The sequence below is a fragment of the Neomonachus schauinslandi genome, chromosome 6 (genome assembly GCF_002201575.2).
Source record: "Neomonachus schauinslandi chromosome 6, ASM220157v2, whole genome shotgun sequence".
NCBI classification, from domain to species: Eukaryota; Metazoa; Chordata; class Mammalia; order Carnivora; family Phocidae; genus Neomonachus; species Neomonachus schauinslandi.
The window spans coordinates 122,988,166-123,012,064 of NC_058408.1; the positions used below are offsets into that span (position 1 = coordinate 122,988,166).

Consider the following 23,899-nt stretch of genomic DNA (forward strand, 5'->3'; position numbering starts at 1 on the left):
AATGTATAAACTGAGGCTTACACTGGTAAGAACATGCCTGATAACATACTCATAAATGGTAGGACTAGGGTACCCGGACCTAACTCTGAAGCTGGTACCACCTCATCTTGTGTTTAGACACAGCTGCTAAATGCCAAGGGCATTCAGTGCAACTAACCTTGCTGGGAGGCAAGTCTTCCAGTGGCTTCCTGCAACACTGCCTGGAAATAGAGGCTGAGTTATAGGGCATGTTAGGGCCATTTTGAAGGACAGGAATTCAGCCTGGCTTAAGATGATGTCTCATTCACATCTCTACACTCTATTCCCTGCGACTCCCTTGTAGGCAAGTCTGTCATGGCTGCAGTGGGACTGGTTTAGCTCCAAGACTGCAGGTTTATCTGAACCATTGCTCTGGCTGACTCATTATGGCACACTTCAGGCTTCTGGTGGCCCCAGCCTCCTCTTCCCATCTCTCGTGTACATTTGAACAAAGGAACAGTCCTCCTCCTACTGCAGCTGCAATGTAGTTTGCAACATCCTTGATGCACAAAACAGGAAGTGTAGTGGTTTGTTTCCTTGAGCTGCTACGCAACGTACTTCTCCTTGACTAGCAACTTTTATTCTACCACATAGCTTGCCTGAAAATCTCCTGCAAAACCACTTGTTTGTCAGGTACTGCAAGTCAGAGGCAGGGCCTTTGAGATCTCTTGAAAGCTTTTCTAGTTTCATGGAGTAGCCTAGGAAGGTTTTAGAGAAGTAGGTAGGGCCATCCCCTTGTAACAGGTAGGGGGAAAAGACTGCTATCTCGGATAGGGTGTTTCTCCAGCTTTGGGGAGAAGTGGATTCCTCAGCAGAGACTGGCTTATCTCCCAGCAATTTTCCCAGCCTCTGCTCCAAGAAACATACCCTAGCAGTGCTGAATATCAGTCGACTGGATTAGTAGTATCTCATGGCTGTTCTCCTCCATCTAGCTGGAATAGGCTACCTGGGGGAGAGAACAGGGATGGATCCAAAGAGGTTGCTATGGAGCCAGGATCACTGTGGTAGCAGAAGGAATTAGTGAGAATTTACTCAAGTAGAAAATAATTCCATATAACACTGAGGAAAACTGAAACAGAAACCTCATACTTCACAAATAGATGCTTTGCTTTACAAAAGATAAACCCAGTTTTCTTTAAATTATGAATTACCTAACATTTTAAATGATTCCATTGTTTTCCTAAAAGGAAAAAAGAACCTTTCCATACAAGATTTCCAAAACCCATTTATATTTGATTTCATTGTCAAAAATGTATACAGATTATACTAGTTTCCTAGGGCTACCATAACAAAGTATTATACATTGAATGACTTAAAAAAAAAAACCCAGAAACTCATTGTCTCCCAGTTCTAGAGGCTAGAAATACAATTATCTTTGCAAGTGGGTCTGTGTGTTACTCTGAAATATTGCCTTCTAGTTTTTCAAAATCTTTTCAGATTTTGCTATCTTATTCAGTGATCAAGTGTATTCCTCACTTAATTATTAGATTTATCTTGATTAGTTGCTTTATCATTTAAGTACCTGTTTAAAGTACATAGTAGAATGCAAAGCTTTGATATAACAAAGTATATTACATTTCTGGGGTGATCTAAGACCTTGGATATGACTGTTCATAATGGTATCTCTTTCATTCCTTAGTGTTCATCAGTGTCTGCTTTCCTGCTCTTGTTCTGTGGGATGTTTCCCTAGTTTTTCTCTCATCTCCCTTTGAACCTCATATCAAGCTTAGGGCCCATTTAATAGACATGCAGATCAAAGAGGGTATAATTATTTTTAATAAGCAAAGCTAACAACATAATTGTGGACAAGAACTTCCAGAAAGTTCATATCTATATACATCTCCTATGGCTTAGTTGCAGTTTCCCACTCACAAAATGGACATCCCCCTTAATCTGTACTTATAAATATTGCACATTATCTATATTTTATTTTCTACACATTACAATTTCAACCAAGACATAATTGTCAAGCATTGGCAGTAGACATTACATTAGTGTACCGGTGACCATTGTGGTGACCCAAATTTCCAGCAGCTTTGTTTTAATCCAAGAGTATTATTTTCTTATTTTGAAAATAGAGAGTTATTTTCTTACATGACTAAAAAGACTTTACACCTATTTCTTTTAAATAAAGACGTTTATTTGGAGAATATTAGTAGCATGATAACTCAACCTCACCAAATATTCACAGTTCCTCAGGTCAGGCAATAGAACAAGTCCATGTGAGCTTCTTATAAAGAAATGGATGACCACCTCAGTAGCTGCCTCCATCTTCTATCCTATTACTGGATGATTCAGAATTCAAAATATGAAGTTTGGGGACTTTTTCTCAAAACTAGAAATAAGTAAAATGTCTGAAGCAATGATGTTGACCTTTTTCAAAAAAATCTATGAAACTTTAACTGCATATTTCAGTCTTGTTGAATCTTTTGTATTATTCTGACTGTCGATAAGAACCAGAGGGCTATGTTGATGATTCTTGATAATTTCAGCAACACTTCCAAAGTACTAGAGCAAGAAAACACAGATGAATTAAACATTGGAATTTATGTTAACTTTAAGCTCTGCTCCTCCAATCTTCTCCCACTTTCTCAAGTTAGTCAACGTTACAGCTGACATTCTACCCAAAAAAGTCTAATTTAACAAAGGCTGGAATCTTCGAGGTGGCCGACTCTGGCCTTGCCTGTATTCAGTTACACTAAAAACACTGGCAGCCTCAATTAGTGTAACCACTTAGAGAAATTACTTCGAGTTATGATGTAATATTTTAATGACTTTTTATTTAGTAACAAGTGTAAAACTCTCACACACTGAATTTCTCTACATTCCTTACAAAATATAGATTATCTGTTATGTTGCACAAGTATTAGATACAAGAACTGATGTAATAAATTAGCCCTAGAATTTAGTATCAGAAAAGAGTTATTTCCCAGATTAATTCATGCTTGTTTTGTTTTTGTTTTCCTTTTTAATAAAGAAAGCTTTATAAATTCTCATATTTCAAAAAAAATAAATTCTCATATTTTCATTTTTGCTCTAGCTCCCAGAGCTAATTAATAATTAGTTTAGATTTAATTAATAATGGAATCCATACTAGGCTTTTACCATACATATTTATTTTCCTGTGTGCTAATTCCTATTGTCTATGGATTTTAATTTAAGGTTATCACAAATATTCTCCTGAAAAATTATCAAAATTTTAAATGAAAGAGAAAATAAATATAACAGAGAACAAGAAATGCATTGATTATATAAAAGTGCTACAAGCTCATAATCATAAATAAGTGCATCTAGAGTCATTTTCAAAAAAGCAGTAATTATTTTGCAACACTGCCATAAATTTAGCAATGATCACCAATTGATGTATGGTCTTTTAATTTTTCATACAAAGACAAATATCTAGAATAAAAGTTTTTTAATCCTTTAATTAATTATTTGGAAAGCTTCCACATATCTATATGCTGAATCAAATATTCAGAATACTGGTCAAATTTTTCAAATGAAATACCAGTTGTCTTTTAGATAATTGGCTATCTGAATATTAGGTTAGGGAGGAGAGATGAGATACAGGGACCTTCGAGCATCTTTACTCTTTATTTCTGAACTTGCTCTTCAATCATTCAGCCCTTTTGCAATTGCCAATGAAATTCTTTTATGATATTCATAAAGACATTCATCCTGTTTGCTTGGGATAGCATGTTGTTAACTTGAATGCAGTTGGAAGTTAAGTTGATGGACTAAAGAACTAGGAAATGAAATGGCATGGCCTCTTTGAAGTGGATTCCAAGCGAAAAAGTGTTTTCTGAACCCAGGAAACACAGTAGAGAGTTGCTATACTTACACAAACAAACATCTCATTCTGTCATTCCAGTCCTTGAATATTTTTGAGTATTTCTTTGTTGGAGTGTTTGCAGATTGAAATGTTTGAATAGGGAGTTGAGTGGAGTTGAAATGTGTGAAGTAGGGAGCATAGTTGAGGCATACTGAACGTAGAACTGAGCATAACTTAGTTGCAGTTTCCCCTCAGTGCTTTTTTTTAAAAAAAAATGTCTACAGTAATTCATTGTACTTGAGATATTCATACATAGACAGAAAAACAACTTGTTTGATAACTCAAAATCTCATGGTCCATAAAATAAAGCAAACATATATCAAAGCTATAAAATTACTTAATACCATATTTACATAATGCCAAAACAACTGCATAAAATTGTTAAAAAATTAATCAATTGGTTTCTTTTTCTAACCATATACACCCAAACACAAATACAGGGAAAGAGACTTTTCACGATATCCACATTGTTGATATCATGTAACCAGAGTTTTCATTTTCCATTCAAGTGTTCAGTATATGGGAGAAATAACCTCTTTATTATGTATATAAAAAAGAGTTTTAATGGACCCTGTCAGCACTTCCAGATACCATTATAATAATATGCTATTTGTTTTGGTATCTATAGGCTGGATATGTGGGGAGTGGGCTGAAGTTCTATTCATCCTGTCGTAGGGACAAAGACTCTTTAGGCCAGAGGAATCACTGTTTACCAGAGTTTCCTTAGCAGGACAAGAGTCCAGAGCCCCTACGGGAGCTCAAAACTTAAGAGAATTTCAGGACCTCTAAACAGGACAGCTCCTTCTCCCACCCTTAAGCTTCTTCTAGTAGTACTGGACCCCTGCCTGGGGAAGCTTAGAATGAAACCATCCATCCAAAGTCACTCTGTCCTAAGAGGATCACCACTATCTATTACACTGATTACTACTGAAGAGAATTTATTTTAAAGATTTGTCAGATAAAGGTTTCAGTGAGAATGAAGGTTTTTGTGAGTAGGGAAAAAAAGCAGACAGTTCTGTTAAAGTTTAACTGGTATTAAATGACAAAGCAATCTATATTTTAAAACCCAAGTTTGGTCTTGATCTGAGTTTTTGTGATTTCAGATTCAAGAGTTTTGCATATCTAATTATCTTAGACTTTATTAAAAGCAAAATAAAACCCCAAACTATAAAACTCCTAGAAGAAAACGGGGAAATCTTCATGAGATTGTATTTAGCAATGATTTCTTGGGTATGACACCAAAAGCACAGGTAACAAAAACAAAAATAGACCAATAGGACTACATTAAATTTAAAAACTTCTGTTCATCAAAAGTCACAATCAATAGAATGAAAAAGCAGTTCATGGAATGGGGGAAAATATTTGCAAATCATCTATTTGATAATGGGTTAATATCTAGAATATATAAAGAACTCCTACAACACAAAACCAAAAGATCAAATAACCCAATTTAAAAATGGACAAAGGACTCAAATAGACATTTCTCCAGAGATGATATACAAATGGCCAACAAACATATGAAAAGCTCAAAATCACTAATCATCACAGAAATGCAAATCAAAACTGCAATGAGATATCACCTCTTACCCATTAGGATAGCTACTATTTAAAAATCCCAGAAAATAACAAGTGTTGGTGGGCATATGGAAAAGTTGGAACCCTTGGGGCGCCTGGGTGGCTCAGTCGTTGGGCGTCTGCCTTCGGCTCCGGTCATGATCCCGGGGTCCTGGGATCGAGCCCCACGTTGGGCTCCCTGCTCGGCCGGGAGCCTGCTTCTCCCTCTCCCATTCCCCCTGCTTGTGTTCCCCTCTCTCACTGTGTCTCTCTCTGTCAAATAAATAAAATCTTAAAAAAAAAAAAGTTGGAAACCCTTGTGCACTGTTGGTAGGATTGTAAAATGAAGCAATCATTATGGAAGGCAATATGGCAGTTCTTCAAAATTTTAAGATAGAACTACCATATGATCCAGCAATCCCACTTCTGGATATATATCCAGAAAAACTGAAAGCAAGGGTCTCAAAGAGATATCTGCACACCCATGTTCATAGCAGCACTATTTACAGTAGTCATCAACAATAACCAAAAGTCTATCAACAGATGAATGGATAAACAGAATGTGGTGTACAGTACAAAGGAATGCTATGAAGCCTCACAAAGGAAAGAAATCCTGTCACATACTACACAATATGGATGAACCTTGAGTATATAATGCTGCATGGAATAAGCCAGTCACAAAAGGACAAGCATGGTATGATCCCACTTATATCAGGTATCTGAAGTAGTCAAATTCATAGAAATAGAAAGTAGAATGGTGATTGCCAGGGACTGGGAGAGAGTGGAAAAGGGGAGCTGTTTTCAATGAGCATAGAATTTCAGATATGCAAGATGAAAACTTCTGGAGATCTGTTTTACAGTGCTGTAAATATACTTAATACTACTAAACTATACACTTAAAAATGGTTAATATGGTAAATTTTAAGATATGAGTTTTTTTTAACCACAATTAGAAAAAAGCGAAATAAAGAATACACTCATTGACATAGACCTTACCAGTTTGTTTTACAAATGCAGCTCTCCTGCCTGTAATCACTCAATCAACAAATAAATTCATTCATTTAATAAGTACTAATCAAGTATCCACAGAAGGCAGACATTCAGCTATGGTTCTGGAAATACAGAGATGAGCAAGACCTAGTCTAGTCCCTGGTATCACCTAGTGGAGAGGACAAACACTTCAGCAATTATGATGCTTTCTAACAATTCAAACACTTTCTAACAAGTGCTGGGTTTGGAATGAGTATAGTTCTTTCTGAAAGAGTATTGAAAATAAATATTTACTAACTTGAATTTTTTAAATGCTATCTCCTCTGCTTAGATTGTTCCTTCCACTTTCCTCCTTCTCATCTTTAACTTTCATTCTACCTACTCAAACTCAATGCTTACCATATCTCTGTTTAGCCAGCTTGTTTTGATAAGAAAACCCTGAAATATGGGCTGGAATAATCCATAAATGGTCAGAAAGGGAGTGAAACTTGTTCTGGCCTTGAATGATAGATTGAGTTTGGTCCAGATTAAAGAGGAGTTGGACTTCATATTTGGTTAGTATTCAAGACCTACTGTAATGCTTTTCTCTTGCTACAGGCCCCAAAACTCATTCTGGTCCAAGGGCTATAGTCTAATATTTCAACACAAGTTTCTGTACCTCCTCTGATCCTTCCCTGGTCATCTACTTTGGTACTTGAGTTGAGATCCTAGTTCTTGACTTAGGAGCTCTGGACACTGACCTTGATTCTACTTGACACTTCAACTTTGACTTCTATGTTTCACTGAACCAAAATACTGAATCAGAGTGCACTAAGTAACAGGATAAAGGGACTAAGAAATGCAGCCTTTATGCCATACAAGTCTTTCCTCCTTTCTGTTTTCTCATAGAATATGCTGCCTGAGCACAGTATTTTATCTTGTACTCTTTTCTTTTCATGACATGTATGCAAGCCTTGCACCAAGTACTCTTGTATCCTTTCTCCCCATCTCTAGCACGTAATACACTATGATACCATTGTGCTGAATACATAGTTATAGAGTTGGATTAAAAGAGAAGTTACTGACCTCTTCACCATTTTTCTTTCTGCCCAAGGCATACTGCTTTGTTGCCTCAATAAATCTCACAGGGATATTATATACTCGCTTATTAAAGAATACAACTAATGTATATGGCTGTTTGGAATCATGGCCAGAGCTTTTCCGAATAAGAAATGATCCATCCTGTTAATTAAAAGAAAAACACATTATGGTGAGTATTACTTAGGTTTTCACAGGTTATAAATCAGTTTATACCTATGTTATATTCAAAAGGTAATTATTGAGCTATATGATTTTTATTATTGATTACAGTTTATTATTTTCCAAGAAAATACTTCAGTAAAATATATACTTATAGAAAATCCTGAGTGAAGTCAATGCTAGCTTTTTGATGCATTTATATATTTAGAAATGTATGAAGGGACACAGTAAGATTAAAGGTAGCGAGCACTCTTGAACTAGGAACCATGTCTACAAGTTACCTATGAATAAAAAAATATGAAACAAATTCCATTCAAAAGTACTATGAGAAGAAAGCTGAAATTGGGAATCAAAACATTTCAGCTGATGAAAACTCTCTTCCCTAAAACTTATATTGAAGCAGAAAAAAAACTGTAACACAACATACCAATTTAAATAAATATTTTATAAAATACTCTAGGGGTGCTTGGCTGGCTCAGTCAAAAGAGCATGTGACTCTTGATCTTGGGGTCCTGAGTTCAAACCTCATGTTTGGTGTAGAGATTACTTAAAATGAATAAATGAATTTAAAAACTTAAAAAATAGATTAAATGTTCTAGAATCATAAATCCAAAAATTATGAACAAAAAATGGATGAAAAGCAGAAAGAAGAAATGCAACAAGAGTTGATCAAACTTAGGAAGGAAACTGAAGAGAAAGGCAAACCTATTTCAGAAATGAAGAAATTATAAGATGCCCAAGGGACAATACCTTTAAATGAAGATATGATAAATGACTGAAGGAAGGCAAGGAAGAAACCTAGACCGGGGGGGGGAAAGGAGATTAAAAAAAAAAAAAAGAAATAAAATAGAGTCAGAGTGGTTGGAATGAAAGAAAGACAAAAAAGGTCCAAAATGCATGTAATTTGAGTTCTTAAAGAAGAAAAATAAAGTAATAGAACAGAACTACTTTTTAAGACTGGAATTTAACAAAATGTATTGGAAATAAGAGGAAACTTAAATCTATATATATTGAGAAGGGTTCCATCTATCTGAAAAAATTGACCTGAAAGTCAACTCAGAGACATATTCTGGAAAACTATTAGACTTTAAAAACAAAAGGTCTGCAGAGTCTTCCGACTAAAATATGAAATTATATATAAGGGCGAGAAAATAACATTAGCATCAGACTTTTCAAAAGCATACTATAAAACAAGGCAATCCAGTGGAGCAACGCTTAAAAACTCAAGACAAGGATTTTATAATCAGCCAAGATATCCTCCAGGTTATCAGATTATGAACAGCTTTGAATGTGCAAGAACTCAGGGAATAATGTAAATATAGTCCTTCCTGAGAATCTATTAAAAGGTGAGCTTTGTCAAACAAAAAGAGATAACTGGGGAAGCCAGCAAAGGGATTGATGGGAAAGCATTTAACATATTTAATTGTAGAGCTAGGACTAAAGCAAAGGTAGCAAAAATTAGTATATAAATGTTATATATTCCAGCAAGTAGGGTGCAAGTGAAGAAAAATGGAAGGAGGAAAGAGAAAGAAGGGGAGAAGTGGCATTTTAACTTTGGATTTTCCAAACTGCTCCTAGTGTTCCTACATGATTGGGCTTAGTTTCTCCAAAAATTTACTTATAGGTATTTTTTGCCATCTTGACCTCAATCTTTTAACCCATGCATTGATCCAAAATAGCCTGTTACTTCTCACTCCTGAATGGATCTCATGTAGCACCAAACCTTACAGAGATCTCTCCCTGGAGCCTTCTTCTCTCCCACTGATTGGAGAACAGTGGGGCTTACAGATCCTTGCAGAGAAAGGACAAGCACAAATGAGATGGAAGAACAAAGAGGGAGATGCTAGAGAGAGGAGAGGATGGCAATTGCTCTAGAATAAGTAAATTTTAAAAAGGCCTGCATCCATAATTGTTGCAATTCTTTAGTCAGCCAATTGTTGGGAGGACAGCTGTGCCTATTATAGGCTGAGAGCAGAATATGGGACTTAAAAATGGTCAAACCTTGTTTGATCTGTATAAAGCCTCTTCAGCAGACTTCCGATCGCAGGCACCAGCGTACCATTGCTTGCAGTGAAGGTCCGCTTCCTGTGAAATGGAGGGCATTGCTAAGCATGAGATGGCCCTTCAATAACACGGCACCTTCTGTGCACTGAAAACAAAGTCCCATTTTGCGTTACCAAGGCAGACCTAACTATATTTGGACCAGCAATTTAAAAATGAGTTTTCTGCTTCCTTTGATCAGTCACAGGATTATATAAATGACTTTTTTCTCATTTGGCCTTAGCTGCTAACTTTAGTACTTGAGCATTATTATCAATCAATCAATCAAACAATCCTGCTAGATTCCTGAGTCATTTACTCCTTTCTCCTAAATAAGTTATAAGCTCCCTGTCTATCATGAGCTTACGGTTGTTGCTTTGTAGAGTGCTTCCAATTTCCGAAGCGTTTTCACCAAATATTATTTTACTGGATTCTTTTAACTACTCTGAAGGCAAGAAGGATACATGCTCTCATCCCTCTCTACATTTGAGAAAGCTTAGCGAGACTTGCCCAAGGGCACACAGAGTTCTTTCTCTGTCTTTTTAAAAACTGTGCTGCTTTATGTGTTTTAATATCATATGCCTCCACAGATCTATTCTGAGAAAATTACACAGTTTAAATAGAATCTATGTGAGAGGAAGAACAATAAAAACAACACACTTCTTGGCTAGTTTTGAAGAAACACAAATTGTTACTTAGGGCATCTAGAATACAAATTGGAATACATGGAGCAGGGTCTTAATCCCTGAAAACAAAATGCATTCTGTACCCATCAGCAAATGACAACTTGCAAGCTGACCTAAAATATAGTCTGTCCTCAAGCTTCACCCCAAACTCCTCATAAGACATTAGAAGACGTTGCCTTTCCTGCAGTTTAATGGTAACAATAAGAGTTCATTCATACCTGTTCTGACAAATGGGGGTTAGATGAAAATAGGCCATCCACAGTTGAGCCTCCCCCTTCTGGAAATCCTGAAAGGGATTTGAAAAATCAATGGTCTTCAGCGTATCTTGAGCAGTTAGTGTGCCCAGACTCCGACACCATGCTAGGTGCTGCAGGGGTCACTCGGCATTGAAAAATCACACACACGCCAACAAGTCCCTAAAAGCAGTGGTTCTCAAAGCATGGTCTGGGGGCCCCAGGAATCCCCGGGATTCTTTCAGGGAGGTTATGAGGTCTTTTCCAAATCACTGTCTCTGTGAAGCCCCATTTTCTTCATGTACTTCAGCCAGAAAAACATTGGAACAGCTTGAATATAGAAGCAGATATGAGAATCAGCTGTCTCTATTACTCTAGGTATTAAAGAGATTTTATTTTATTTTTTTTAAGATTTTATTTATTTGACAGAGAGAGCACAAGCAGAGGGCGAGAGAGGGAGAAGCAGGCCCCCCACTGAGCAAGGAGCCCGATGAGGGACTCTATCCCAGGACCCTGAGATCATGACCCAGGCCGAAGGCAGCCGCTTAACCGACTGAGCCACCCAGACGTCCCTTAAAGAGATTTTAAAAATGTAAAACAAGGGGGCGCCTGGGTGGCTCAGTCGGTTAAGCGGCTGCCTTCGGCTCAGGTCATGATCCCAGGGTCCTGGGATCGAGCCCCGCATCGGGCTCCCTGCTCAGCAGAGAGCCTGCTTCTCCCTTTCTCTCTGCCTGCCGCTCTGCCTACTTGTGCTATCTCTCTGTCAAATAAATAAATTAAAAAAAAAAAAATGTAAAACAAGGCCACTCTTCCCACTAAAGTGTTTTTGTTTGGAAAATATAGTATGGAAAATATAGTAATTTTTCATAAAAAATATGTTATTTATGTTAACATGTAACAAGTTTAACATTTTATTTATCTATTTTTTTTTAAGATTTTATTTATTTATTTGACAGAGAGAGACACAGCGAGAGAGGGAACACAAGCAGGGGGAGTGGGAGAGGGAGAAGCAGGCTTCCCGCCGAGCAGGGAGCCCGATGTGGGGCTCGATCCCAGGACCCTGGTATCATGACCCAAGCCGAAGGCAGATGCCTAACGACTGAGCCACCCAGGCGCCCCAAGTTTAATATTTTAAATGAAAAAAAATAAAAGTTTTAATTAAAAATGGATTAATAAATGTTTTAATTGTCTGTTTTTAATTAATACATTAAATATCAATAGAAAGAAACGTGTGAACCAAAGTTCTTTGGGTCTGCAATGATTTTAAGAGTGTTAACATGGCCCTGAGACCAAAACATTTGATAATTGCTGCCTTATGGCATAAACTTCTTCAAGGAGTTTATAGTCTGTATGTGGAGACACATGAAATAGAGAAAATACTTCACTGCATTCATTCATTCATTCATTCATTTGTTTGTTCATCATTGTGTGCCTGCCATGGATCAAAACACTGGGGATAGATATACAGCAGTCAAACAAAACAGCAAAATGCCCTGCCCTTCTGGAGCTTAAATTTTAATGGAATGAGTGAGATAGACAATAAAGACATAAGTAAATATATACACAATATTACAGAGTCATATACATGGAGAAAAATAAGCAGGGAAGGGGTTGGGGACTAGTCTTGGATAAACAGTATGTTTAAATAGGCTGATCAGGAAGGCCTCACTGAGGTGACACTCGGGTAAGATCTGCAGGAAGGGAGGGAGGAGGCATGTGGCTATCTCAGGAAAAAATGTTCCAGGTAGGAGTAACAGCAACACGCAAGGGCCTAGCATATTTGAAGCATAGACTGGGGGCCACTGTGCCTGGAGTGTGAGGGAAAAGGGGAGAACAAGGGATGGAGTCAGCCAGCAGGTAAGGAAGGGACCAGATGTGCAGGATCTGGTGGACCCCTTAGCATGACTTGAGCTTTAACTTAAATAGCTATCATCTACTGCAGACCTTCTGTATTCAAAGCACTATACCAGGTACTTAATCTTCTTATTTTGAAAACAGTTGTACTGTTTTTATTAAAAAATTAAATGTAAAAGATGACCAGTATGACCAGTGAAATATTCAATCAATATTAAAAAAGAAGTAAAAATTATCCCAAATTTATTTACTTTTGAAAATAACTCTATGAAATAAATATTCTTGGCTCCATTTAACAGAAAAGGAAACAAGCCAGAGAGGAGCTAACCTCCTCCAGATGGACATGTTGCTCAGACACAAGGATCCAGCCTTACCCACAACCTGATAGTACTTTCCATGACTTCACTGTACTTACTTGGCAGAGGTATGGGTTTGTGATGGATTTGTCTGAAAGGAAGAAGTCCAGATTAATTAAAGGGCAAAGCACAAGATGAGTAAGTTTGACATTTTGCTTGCACCAAAGATGCTCTGAGCAGGGGCATCATCCAGGAGTCAACACAAATGGCCAATAAAACATATCTAAAGATAGGAAAGGCATCAAAACCTTCAAGGTAAGTAAAACTGTCCCCTTTAGTTTTTAAAAAGGAAGAGACTTGACTGACGTGTTAGATTTTGGTTAAGACCGATAATTAACCCAAATATTACATCTTTGTGGTTCTAAGCAGTTCTTGTAAAGTTTTCTTCCTATTTAACACCTTTGAAAATTTAATGAGCACTGGATGTTATATGCAACTGATGAGTCACTGAACTCTACCTCTGATACTAATAATACATTATATGTTAATTAATTGAGTGTAAATTAAATTAAAATTTAAAAAATTTAATTGCAGTGCAATGAAATGTCAGATCTTTACCAAGCCAGTGTCACTATGCAGTGTGACAAAACAGGTGTTAGGGAAACTTATTTTTAAAGGAAAGGATTCTTACTTCTGGGCAGGAGGAAACATTGATGACTGCATATTTTCTTGTCTGTGGCTAGCTGTTCGGTGGCGCTCAGCAGGTACAGGTTTTTCTGCATTAAGAAAATGCTCATATTAGGCTAGAATGAAATGTCTGTCTCCATGTCCAACCCAGCAACATCATCTGAGAAGAACTGGATTCGGTCTGATGTCTTCCCATGAACATGTCTTTCACCAGGATGCCATCTGTTTATGCACCTGACCGTCTGGTGATGTGTCTGCACGAGCAGGAGCAGGACTCCTACCAAGCAAAGTTACAGGCACACCTTCCCATTCTGTAGCAATACCCATGGGGACTGAGCCTATGGGGTGGCCCTTTAAGTGTGGGAGTATAGGTGGAAGTCAGAGACAAACCAGTTCGAACCACGCTGGTGTCCCCCACACAGGTGTTCCAATACCCTGGTGTATCTTCATTAGTCACAAGAGGTGGTATAAATAATTTTTACTGGTAAGAGGTAAAATATCAGAGTTTGCAGATAATCGATTCTTTTTGAAAAATTACCCAAGCAAATTCAAGGTCAGCCCTATAATAATGTTCATCTCACTTGCATTTCACTGTGTTTTCCTGAGTGGGAGAGGAAGGGGTGGAGTTATAACCGGTACGCAGGGAAATGGGTGTAACCTGAAATGTAAGAAATTTATGTTGAATTAAAAAAAAAAAAATTTATGTTGAACACAGTGAACCTTACTGCTGAACCATTGATGAATGTGATTATAAATTATTTTAATGCTTTATTCTTCCTCAAATTTGGTCCAGGGTGTGTTAAAATCTGGGTGTGTCTATGGGTGTGTGTCCCACATGGAAGAAAGGTGAACTCTTGCTCTTCCATTACAGGAACCCAAAAAGAATAAAAGTCGTATCAACTCAAAGACCCAAATAAATGGTAAGACAGACTTCGGGGTTTCTTGTAATGCAGCGAAATTCGGAAGCCTTGAATCCCTGAAGGATGTTTTAAGTCTAGGTCAAGTTACTTTGAGCGACCATGTGAGATATTTTGTTCATGACATTACAGCTTGGTAATTTCAGAAGGAGAAACAGTAAACACACTTGGTTCCCACAGCCTGCTGAGCTTTGACCACTCTGCTTTGCCTCTGCAGTCCCGGAGGCTTCCTTCCTTCCTTCCTTCCTTCCTCCCTAGGTGAGAAGAGGCTGCTTACCTGCACTGGGTTTGGATGATGGTTGCCTTTGTTCTTGAAACAAGTCACAAAACTGATGGCATGCCAAGCTCTTGCCCTAGGAGCCCTTTGGCAACAAGGACACCCAAGCTGCATGCCATGAGCTCCTTCTCTGCTGGTTTTCAAAGGCCCCTGAAGCCAATGGAATCTGCACAGGGTCGAGCTTTCTTCCTGCAGAAGCTCACCCTAAGATTCCACTATTACTTGGGCTCCCTGCTCAGCAGGCATGGAAGACTGTAAGGAATGGAAGGACAGCAAGGCAAAAGCCTCAAAGGACAGGCAGATGAAAGAAAGCAAGACAGCAGAAAGGGAGGGATACCTCAGAAATAGCCTGGAGAAAAAAAGATGTGGGAAACAGATATAAATAACCCCAGTGGAGCAGTTAAAGCAGACAGGCAAGTTGTAGGACACATTCAGAAAATGTCCACTGTCCATCATCAGAGAAACCAGGACATTTTATGGAGATGTGCCCACGTGAACCCAGGAAATGGGGAGAACACTCGTTAGTGTTAGAGTTAGATGGGTTCAGGATTCTAACTTCTTTATAGTGTTTTAAGTGTTGAGATTATGGGTAATTCTTACTTCTTTCTGTTTTCTTCCCCCCCACCAGTATTTTTCAAATACGAGTATTTTTTTAAATGGGAAAGTTCTAATTAAAGGTATATGTAAGATTTTTAGGCTATGGTAAGACAAAAGAAAACATTTGGAGATGTATTAAAACAGATATTCGAATTCAGAAAACATTATTTTGAAAACTTAGCAAAAGAACTTGTTCAAATAAACAGATTTTTAAAAATTTCATTACCTTAACTAAGCTATTAGTTCTAAGATATGTGAATAGCTCTGAATAAGGCTTCATATCTTTGTAAGGCCATGGCACTGTTTCTGGTAAGTCATATGTCTACAGACAGGCAGGTTTGGGGCGTGTAGACTATAGCCTTGCCCCAAAGACACTGACACGAAAGCTCAGGTCCTTACTACTCTTTGCAAAGTGAAGGCCATTTTGTTTAGAAAGCTGAGTTTCATATATACAATTGCCTTTTAAATAGTGAAAGCAATTTAGAAACACACTTATGTACAAATCCTTAATTCAAATAACTTTAAGAGGACACCCTCGTCCTTCAGAATAATATAGATTTACCTTCACAAACACTTGTGGCATTCTGTGGAGAGGCAACTGAAGTCTATTAAAAAAAAAAAAAAAAAGGCAAGGATATTCAATACAATGGAGTGTAGAAATAAATGTCAAAGCAATATTACTAACATAAATATTTGGGGAGGACATTTCTTTGATGCATAGCTCTTCTTTCAATCACAAAAACAACAATAAAAACACACCGTTCCCAGCCTAACCTTTGCCTTCCACGACAATGGATTAGGAGTAGGTCAGGGAAGGATCAGTGTCATCCTGGTGTAGGGACTTCTCTGCTCAGTCAACAGGGCTGATGGATACTGTGACCCCCAGTAGCTGCTGACCAGTAGGTCTTGCACAGTGGGGAAGAGGCATCTGGCTTTGGGCTTAGGGCCCCACCTCAGTGTTTGCTAAGTGACCGTAAATGTCAGGCTAGGGAGTAGGTACTAGGTCAAGGTGGGCTTCCTCAAATAGTGGGCTGGCCCAGGTTTCCCACATTCTGGCCAGAATCTGAGTTTAGTTAAGCCTATATGCGCCTGATACACCATTAGCCTCCCAGGCCAGCAGATGGAAAACAGGCTCAGGGGCTCCCCGTGGGGAAGGCAGATGTCAGGGGAGGCAGGGAGCCTGGCTTCCACCTTGGATCTGCCACTTGCACTCAGTGAAGCCACGCTGAGTCAAGTGAGGATGAGCTCCTCCCCTGCAGCATCTTCCCTGGCTAACCAAGAATGCAGAATTTCTCTTGGACTGTCTGGGCAGCAACTTCAGTTGCTAAAATTGCTGCGTTCACCTTAGCCGGAAGCATTGTCAACTTTAAATAAGGGAATAAGCATAAGCATTGCAGGAAATATGAAACACATTTAAATGCAAAATTAACTTACTGTCTTCAGGGGTGTAGCTGGTTTTTTCCTGGGGGATAAAAAGATGGGGCTTTGTTAAAGCATAATAAAGATAAAGTGGAGCTGACTACTTATCATTTTACTCTCGAATTTAAACTAGAATAATAAACGTGATATGAGTGTGTTGGACGACTGTCCTTGAAGGGCAGAGGGGGATGGAAACAGGATTTAGCCGTGATCCTCCTAGCTTCAGATAGGGTCCACTGACAGATGGCAAAGAGTTAACTGGGGATAAACAGAAGCACCAGTTGCCAGGGAGTGGGGAAACTGAATTCTTCTTCCAGTTCTGCGGCTGATGACTCTGTGACCTCAGGCCTCTTTCTCTCGCCTGCAAGGCCTGGTGGAGCTTTAAGTTTCCTTGTCTGTAAAATGAGTACTACCATCAGTATTTTCAAAGCATGTATGCAGAGCCCTCCCAGCCTCCAAGGGCACCCTCGGGCTACTGCCTGGGGCCGCGGGTGGAGATAGGAGGATGGCCCAGCAGGGGAGGCAGCCCCCAGCACCTTCTTGGCCAACTGCTGCCCTGCTCAAGTGACTTACTCTCTACTAGGATTTCATCCTGAACAGGGAAATCCAAGACCAACACACATGTGAAAACCACCATGATCTGTGGTCCTGAAGGGGTTTTCTGAGCTAACGCTCTGATTTGCCTTCGTTCCGGTAGAGAATGTAATCTAATATTTTAAGGGTATATGCTTCTCTTCTGTATTTATTTTAAAGACTCTCTCTCACCTTCTCTCTCCCTCTCTCTTGCTTTGTTTTTGGCTGAGAGCTGGAAGACTGGGGGAAGAACACTAAATTCCTAAGTGCACTGGGTTAGGCTTTTCATCTGTTATTTAAACCTCACAGTGACCTCTAAAAATGGATATTATTGTTACATTTTAGAGATTAGGAAACTGAGGCTCAGAGAGATTAAGTGACTTGTGCAAAGTGATAAAGCTGAGCCAAGGGAGAACTTTTGGTTAATAGACCCTTGAACTTAAGAATGTCTTTGCTTTGGGGCGTCTGGGTGGTTCAGTCGGTTAAGTGTCCGACTTTTGGTTTTGGCACAGGTCTTGATCTCAGGGTCGTGAGATCAAGCCCTGCTTCAGGCTCCAAGCTCAGTGTGGAGTCTGCTTAAGTTTTTCTCTCTGCCCCTCTCCTTGACGCGCTCTCACCCTCTCTCTCTCTTTCTCTCTCTAAAATAAATCAATAAATCTTTAAAAAATGTCTGCTTTACACAGAAGCAGGATTAAGATTATAATCATGCAGGCCAGCTTTGCACATATTTAAGCGTGCTTTTAAAAATATCCTATTGAATCAGTATAAAATTATGGGGTCACTGTGATACTAACTCATCTCCTAACAGTTTACAAAGCTCTTTTAAATTCAATAAGGAAGAATGACTCTCTTATTTCACCTTTGAAAGGAACCTCGGCAGTGTGGCTTGGATCAAACCATCCAGTGCATACGGATCATTACCTACTTGAAAGAGAAGTGGAGGAGGAGAAAGCAAAGATGAAACCTGCTCGTGGGTCTCAAAATTATTCAGGTGCTGGAGCTTCTGTCTGAATGAACACAAATCATTGAACTCAAGATTTAACTAAAAATTTAGGGGAGGAAAGGCTGCTAGTCTTATTTTCAGCAGGGGACCCCCTCGTCCAACTTGAAGCATGCCACGGGGGTGGAGGAGGAGAACAGCAGCGGGGCTTCATTTCCACACTCTTTAGGAACACACCTGTTGTGATGTGAGGTGCACCTGTATCTGAGCTTGGGCTGGGGCGCTCTTCTGGATGGAAATAGCAGAAAAGCACCCGCTTCCCCCCAGGTTCTCAGCCAGGACCCCTTTGTGGATTGCAGGCAGGCCCTGCCCACAGCAGTGGTGGAGACCATGCACTCACATCTCACAGAGCTGGTCCTGCACAGCAGGTACTCACCCGGCCCTGGGCAGCGGGGATGGTGCAGCAGGAGAAGGTGACTTAGCATCCCAGGCCCCGCTCTTACGACCTGCACAAACACACACACAGGTCAGTCCCCAGCTCCTGAACCTGGGGCCGATGGTCACAGTGAGGCTGGCCTTCCCGAGAAGCTCAGAAATACAGGCACATTTTTGGCTTCTTTCAGTTAAGCATGTATAGGTGGTTACATTGATGCTATTGGGGAAAATCTGTAGGCAAAGGTGATGGCATATTTATATAATGTCAATTTATAAGCTCAGAACCAGGATGTGAATTAGGGACTCCATCCTAACATTTCTAAATGACTTCCTCTTTTTCCCAATGGGACAAATGCAGAGCCCCTTGATTTTATGGGTTCAGTGAAGGGCCCCCAGGCCCACAGCCAAGAGCACCCAGTTGCATCTATATCCGCTGCAGATGGGCACACCAGCGGTGCCTAGAGATGGAAAGACACGGACCCACCACTCCTGCTACGTGCCTCTAGCCATTGCTTTTGCATGATCACACTGACTTATACTCTACACACCTAACCTCCCAACCAGAGGCTCTTCATTCACCTCCGAATTCTCAGGACCTCTGCCCATTGCCAGACAGGCACATTGAGACAAATGACAAGCTACTGCCCAAATCTCATCTTCCAAAGTTACAGAAGGGACCCAGAGGGCCTTGTCCACTGTACCTCATTTCCCCCCAAGACAGAAAGCAGACAATCACGAGGGAGGAACTGAGAGACAGGCAGAGCTTCACCGCTGGGACAGAGCAGGCCTGGAGGGGAGCGCCAGACCCTGGGCCAGCTCCCCAAGCGTCTCCTGCCTGCCTCCTCTCAGGCTGATGCTCGCCTGCCTGGACATGACAGCTCCGTAAGACAAAGCTCTTTATTGCCTTAGAACGAACCGAAGATCTATTTTATTAGGAACCTACTACATTTCTAAGTCCACAATTCCTATTGGACCTACAGGGGTACTCTGTAAATAGAGGTTGGACCTGCCCTCAGTATGTCTTATTTTAGTTTGCAAGATAAAGCACAAATAGGTGAGCACAGAGACATAATCACATACGAGGAATTACTGAGAAGCTGGTACGGGAAGAGCACTGTGTTGGGGGTTGTGGAAGAGCTGGAGAAGCAGGGATATGCCTCTGCGTCCTCGGGATTTATAACCTGAGGGCACGCACACACTGTGCCCCCTCAGCTGACAGGACCACCTAGCCCAAACACAAGAAAGGGGCCTCAAGAACTATTGAAAATAGAGCTCATGGGGCGCCTGGGTGGCTCAGTCATTAAGCGTCTGCCTTAGGCTCAGGTCATGATCCCAGGGTCCTGGGATCGAGTCCCACATCGGGCTCCCTGCTCTGTGGGAAGCCTGCTTCTCCCTCTCCCACTTCCCCTGCTTGTGTTCCTGCTTTCCCTCTCTCTCTCTGTCAAATAAATAAAATCTTAAAAAAAAAAAAAAAGAAAGAAAATAGAGCTCATAAAGCTCATTCTCATGTACTTTACTAGAGAGAGGCCTTCAGGCCTTCACTCAGAGCCCATCCACCTGTCTTCTACATTCAGTTCTTACACAGGGCCAATTTCCATGAACGCTCACAAATGAGAAGAGCAGCCAAGAGTGCGTGGTGTCGCCTCCCCAGCGCTCTGTGAGGGAACGGCCCCTCCATGTGACTCCCACTTAGATGTTATCTGACCTTGATGTGACTTTGGAAAATATTTTGGAAACATTTTGAAAAAGAGACCACATTTGGAATTTTTAATATTTCACATGACGATAAACTGAAATGTCATCTGGAGTATGCGTCCAACTGTGTTTCATCAGCTAGTGGACCAAATTGATGCTGTTCTTCGAATTCTTTTTTTTTTTTTTGAAGATTTTATTTATTTATTTGACAGAGAGAGAGATAGTGAGAGCAGGAACACAAGCAGGGGGAGTGGGAGAGCGAGAGGCAGGCTTCCTGCCGAGCAGGGAGCCCGATGCGGGACTCGATCCCGGGACTCCAGGATCATGACCTGAGCCGAAGGCAGACGCTTAACGACTGAGCCACCCAGGCGCCCATGTTCTTCGAATTCTTAATACCTGATTGACCCTATTAAAATACCTCTGGCTATTCATAGATTTTGATGGAGATCTCAGGGAAGGGGGGAAAAAAAAACCACCCTTGTCTGAAAAATAAGGAAGTAGAAAGAAGGCCTAAGTCAGAATTTCCTCCCAGGGGTTTTCCCTCTTTTTCAGTTCCATGGGCTCATCTGGCCTGGGTACATTGCTGTTGTCATATTTACTGCCTGGCTTCTCTACTAAGCTTCCCTTCCCTTCATATCTTTAGTCTGCCAACATGTTCCTTCCCCCTTCCTTGCTCATAAATCACTTCTGCGATCAGAGGGAGGGGCACGCCGCTCCCTCTGTGGTGGTAATCCAAGCACCAGTGGAAAACCCATGGTCTCTGGTCAGGAAGATGGGGTTCTAGTTACTTCTTTGCCACCAAACTGGCTGGTGGCCTCTTAGAAGCCACTGTGCTTCAGTGTTCCCCTTTGTGAAATGGGGACACAACCACCTACCTTACCTAACTCAGAGTTATTGCTGCAAGACAGTAGGAGAACTTTGAAAATGTAAAGAATTAGCCAAATATAAACTAATACTGCTGGAAAGGGACTGAAAGTATTTGAGGTTAAAAACATTACGCTAAAGAAAAGAGCCAGATGGAGAAGGCTTTATACTGTATGCTTCCATCTATATGAGATGTCCAGAAAAGGCAAATTTATAGCAACCGGAAGCAGATCAGCAGTTGCCTAGGGCTGGGGGTGGGAAGAACATTCACCAAAAACAGGCATAAAGGATCTTTTGGATTTGGGGTGGGCATGGAAATTTTCTAAAACTGGATTGTAGTGATGGTGCAAAAAACCTCTGTAAATGTAATGATTTATAAAAAATACTGCATTATACATGTAAAACGAGTGAGCTTTATGATATGTAAATTATAACTCATAAAGGATCTCAGTAAATGTGATTATCGCTATTTTTGTTTTAGCATCTTGTTATCAACCATCGCAGTGTCTCCAGGTGCTGGGCTCTATGCCGGGTACTTTAAATGTGCCATCAGCAAGCCTCACATCACATCATGTGGAGCAAACGGAGGCTCAGAGAGGTTAAGTGGCAGGGCTGGGTTTGAACAGCAAGGCTAGCTGAGTTTAAAGCCAGGTGGACATTTTCCTCTCCAGCCAACGCCTCCTAATGTTACTCTGGGGCGTGATTTGGCAGGTCAGATTCACTTGCTGTTTCTCCCTTATATGGGGAAAGATTAGTGAAAGAGAGGCGGGCTTTTGTGGATGCCCATGGGAAGATGGAGAATGACTCTCTTATCTCATAGGCCGGTGACCCTCTCTGCTGCTCTGGGCCTGAAGTCAGACCTAGGGGCACGGCTGAGGTAGGACAACCTGGTCCCCTCTTCGTGACCAGGATCCTTGCTTTCTGGCAAAGCCAAATTCTTGGCTGGAATACTCCAAAGGAGAAACTGGGAATGTGATAGAGACGTGTCCAAAAGAATAATAAAAGAAAAGTCGGCTTTATTTTAATTGTATTGAGCAAAAAATGATGTTAATGTTTGCACAACTGGTGCTTACCGAAGTTTCTCAACTAGGAAAACGACCTACTCTTAATTTTTCCTTCTATCACATGTATTTTATGCATCATCCTCTCTTCAGTTTTACATACAATGTTGGTTAAGTTTCCTTATCCTTAACAATCTCAATGTTGGCATAGTAAGCCCTTGGGATTTCATGGTCTTCTAGAAACTCTATTATTATTGGGACTTGCGCACCAGCTGGGGCATCCCTTACTCTCAGGCACTGTGTGAGCTCTTACCAAATAAAGAGATTTAATTTAACAGCTTCAGAACAATTTGGCTTATAGGTAAAATTCAACTTGCAGGCTGGCAGGGAATTATAAATTCCCAAACTCCTCCCCCATTTTAGGAAATAAGGAGAGAGAACACTTTCTAAAGGCTACCTACTTAGAGGAAGTTGAGAAATGCATGCCCTGTCTACCTCTTCTGACAAAAGCTACAAATAAATCAGCCAGGGGCTGCACGAGCTTACTTCCAAATCACATTTAGAGATAAATCACCAAAGCACTTCAGTCTTTCAGTTTGTTTAGACCAGTGGTTTTTAACTGGGAGTATTTTGTACCACCCCCCCTACCCCGGGGGTCATTTGGCGATGTCTGGAGACATCTCTGCTTATCATTACTGGAGAGGGGTTGGTATTGGCACCTAGTGGGCAGAAGCACCCAAGGATGCTGCTAAACATCGCACAGTGCACAGGACAGAGGGGACAACAAAGACTTATCGAGCCCCAAATGCCAGTTGTGCGGAGGTCGAGACACCCTGACTTAGGGTAAAACTCTATGCAGAAAGGAAGACACAACTGTCCCCTGAGATGTGTCCAGGGCCCTCTGCCAGACTGGCCATGAATCAAGGCGTGCAAAACAAAGGATTCGGAATAACGGCACAAAGAGCTATCACTTTAGGAGCAGGATTCCTATATGTTTACTCAACTTAATCCCCTCCCTTCCAAGGACCAGGTGCCACTTTTTCTCCATGTTTTCAGAGGAGGAGACTAAGACACGTAGAGATCGCTCAGCCTGTTTGGAGCCTGGCACCTAGCGCACGTCAGAGCCAAGCCCTCTGGCTTTGGAGTCCGTGCGGTCCTGCAACTGCCCTTCTCCATGTGGAGCATGGAGCACAGGCAGAGGCCGCCCCTGCACCTAATCCACTGTGTAATACTCGGCAAGCACCCTGTGAGCCGTCAAAGAGCCAAAAGCAACATCCATTAACCAGAGGCTGCTGCCCGGGTGCACTGCTCGGACAGGAACATCGACCGGAAGCCTTAGCACTTCCATGATGCCTATCCAGGCCCCGTCTAAGTCTTTAAAGGGTAGTAGATGGTTATACAAAGACACAGGCAAGGAGTCTGATTATTCCTTTTATCAAAATCATCTCTGAAAACTGCACACTCAGAAACTCATTCTAACTGTTCAGGTTTGTCCCTTCCAAATTATCTCACTTCCTCCCTCCTCCTGTACTTCTCCCATCTGTATCCAACAATCACATAACCAGGAAATTATTTTCTTGTTCAGGTTTGGTTCCTTCTGATGCCTCTAGTATTAAAATATAGCTACGCTATATTTTTCAGAGTTCATCATGAACTCTGAGAAACAAACTGAGGGTTCCAGAGGGGAGGGGGGTGGGGGGATGGGTTAGCCCGGTGGTGGGCATTAAAGAGGGCACGTTCTGCACGGAGCAC

At 40.7% G+C, this 23,899-nt stretch overlaps 1 protein-coding gene across 3 annotated transcripts in view; it reads right to left on the reverse strand.

Moving 5' to 3' along the window:
• Positions 1 to 1,780: 1,780 nt before the first annotated feature.
• The window catches only part of BLNK (B cell linker), a 75,393-nt gene continuing 53,274 nt past the window's right edge, over positions 1,781 to 23,899 (reverse strand). For 2 of the 3 annotated variants that reach the window (XM_044916112.1, XM_044916111.1), the window contains 9 exons: positions 18,589 to 18,658; positions 16,655 to 16,682; positions 15,783 to 15,825; positions 13,434 to 13,518; positions 12,862 to 12,893; positions 10,578 to 10,645; positions 9,635 to 9,718; positions 7,460 to 7,615; positions 1,781 to 2,526 (listed from right to left, as the gene is read on the reverse strand). In XM_044916112.1, the coding sequence (XP_044772047.1) occupies positions 2,407 to 2,526; positions 7,460 to 7,615; positions 9,635 to 9,718; positions 10,578 to 10,645; positions 12,862 to 12,893; positions 13,434 to 13,518; positions 15,783 to 15,825; positions 16,655 to 16,682; positions 18,589 to 18,658 (686 nt within the window). In that variant the 3' untranslated portion in view covers positions 1,781 to 2,406. Of the gene's footprint in view, positions 2,527 to 7,459; positions 7,616 to 9,625; positions 9,719 to 10,577; positions 10,646 to 12,861; positions 12,894 to 13,433; positions 13,519 to 15,782; positions 15,826 to 16,654; positions 16,683 to 18,588; positions 18,659 to 23,899 lie in introns of those variants that run through there. The other variant, XM_044916113.1, reaches the window with a different exon arrangement.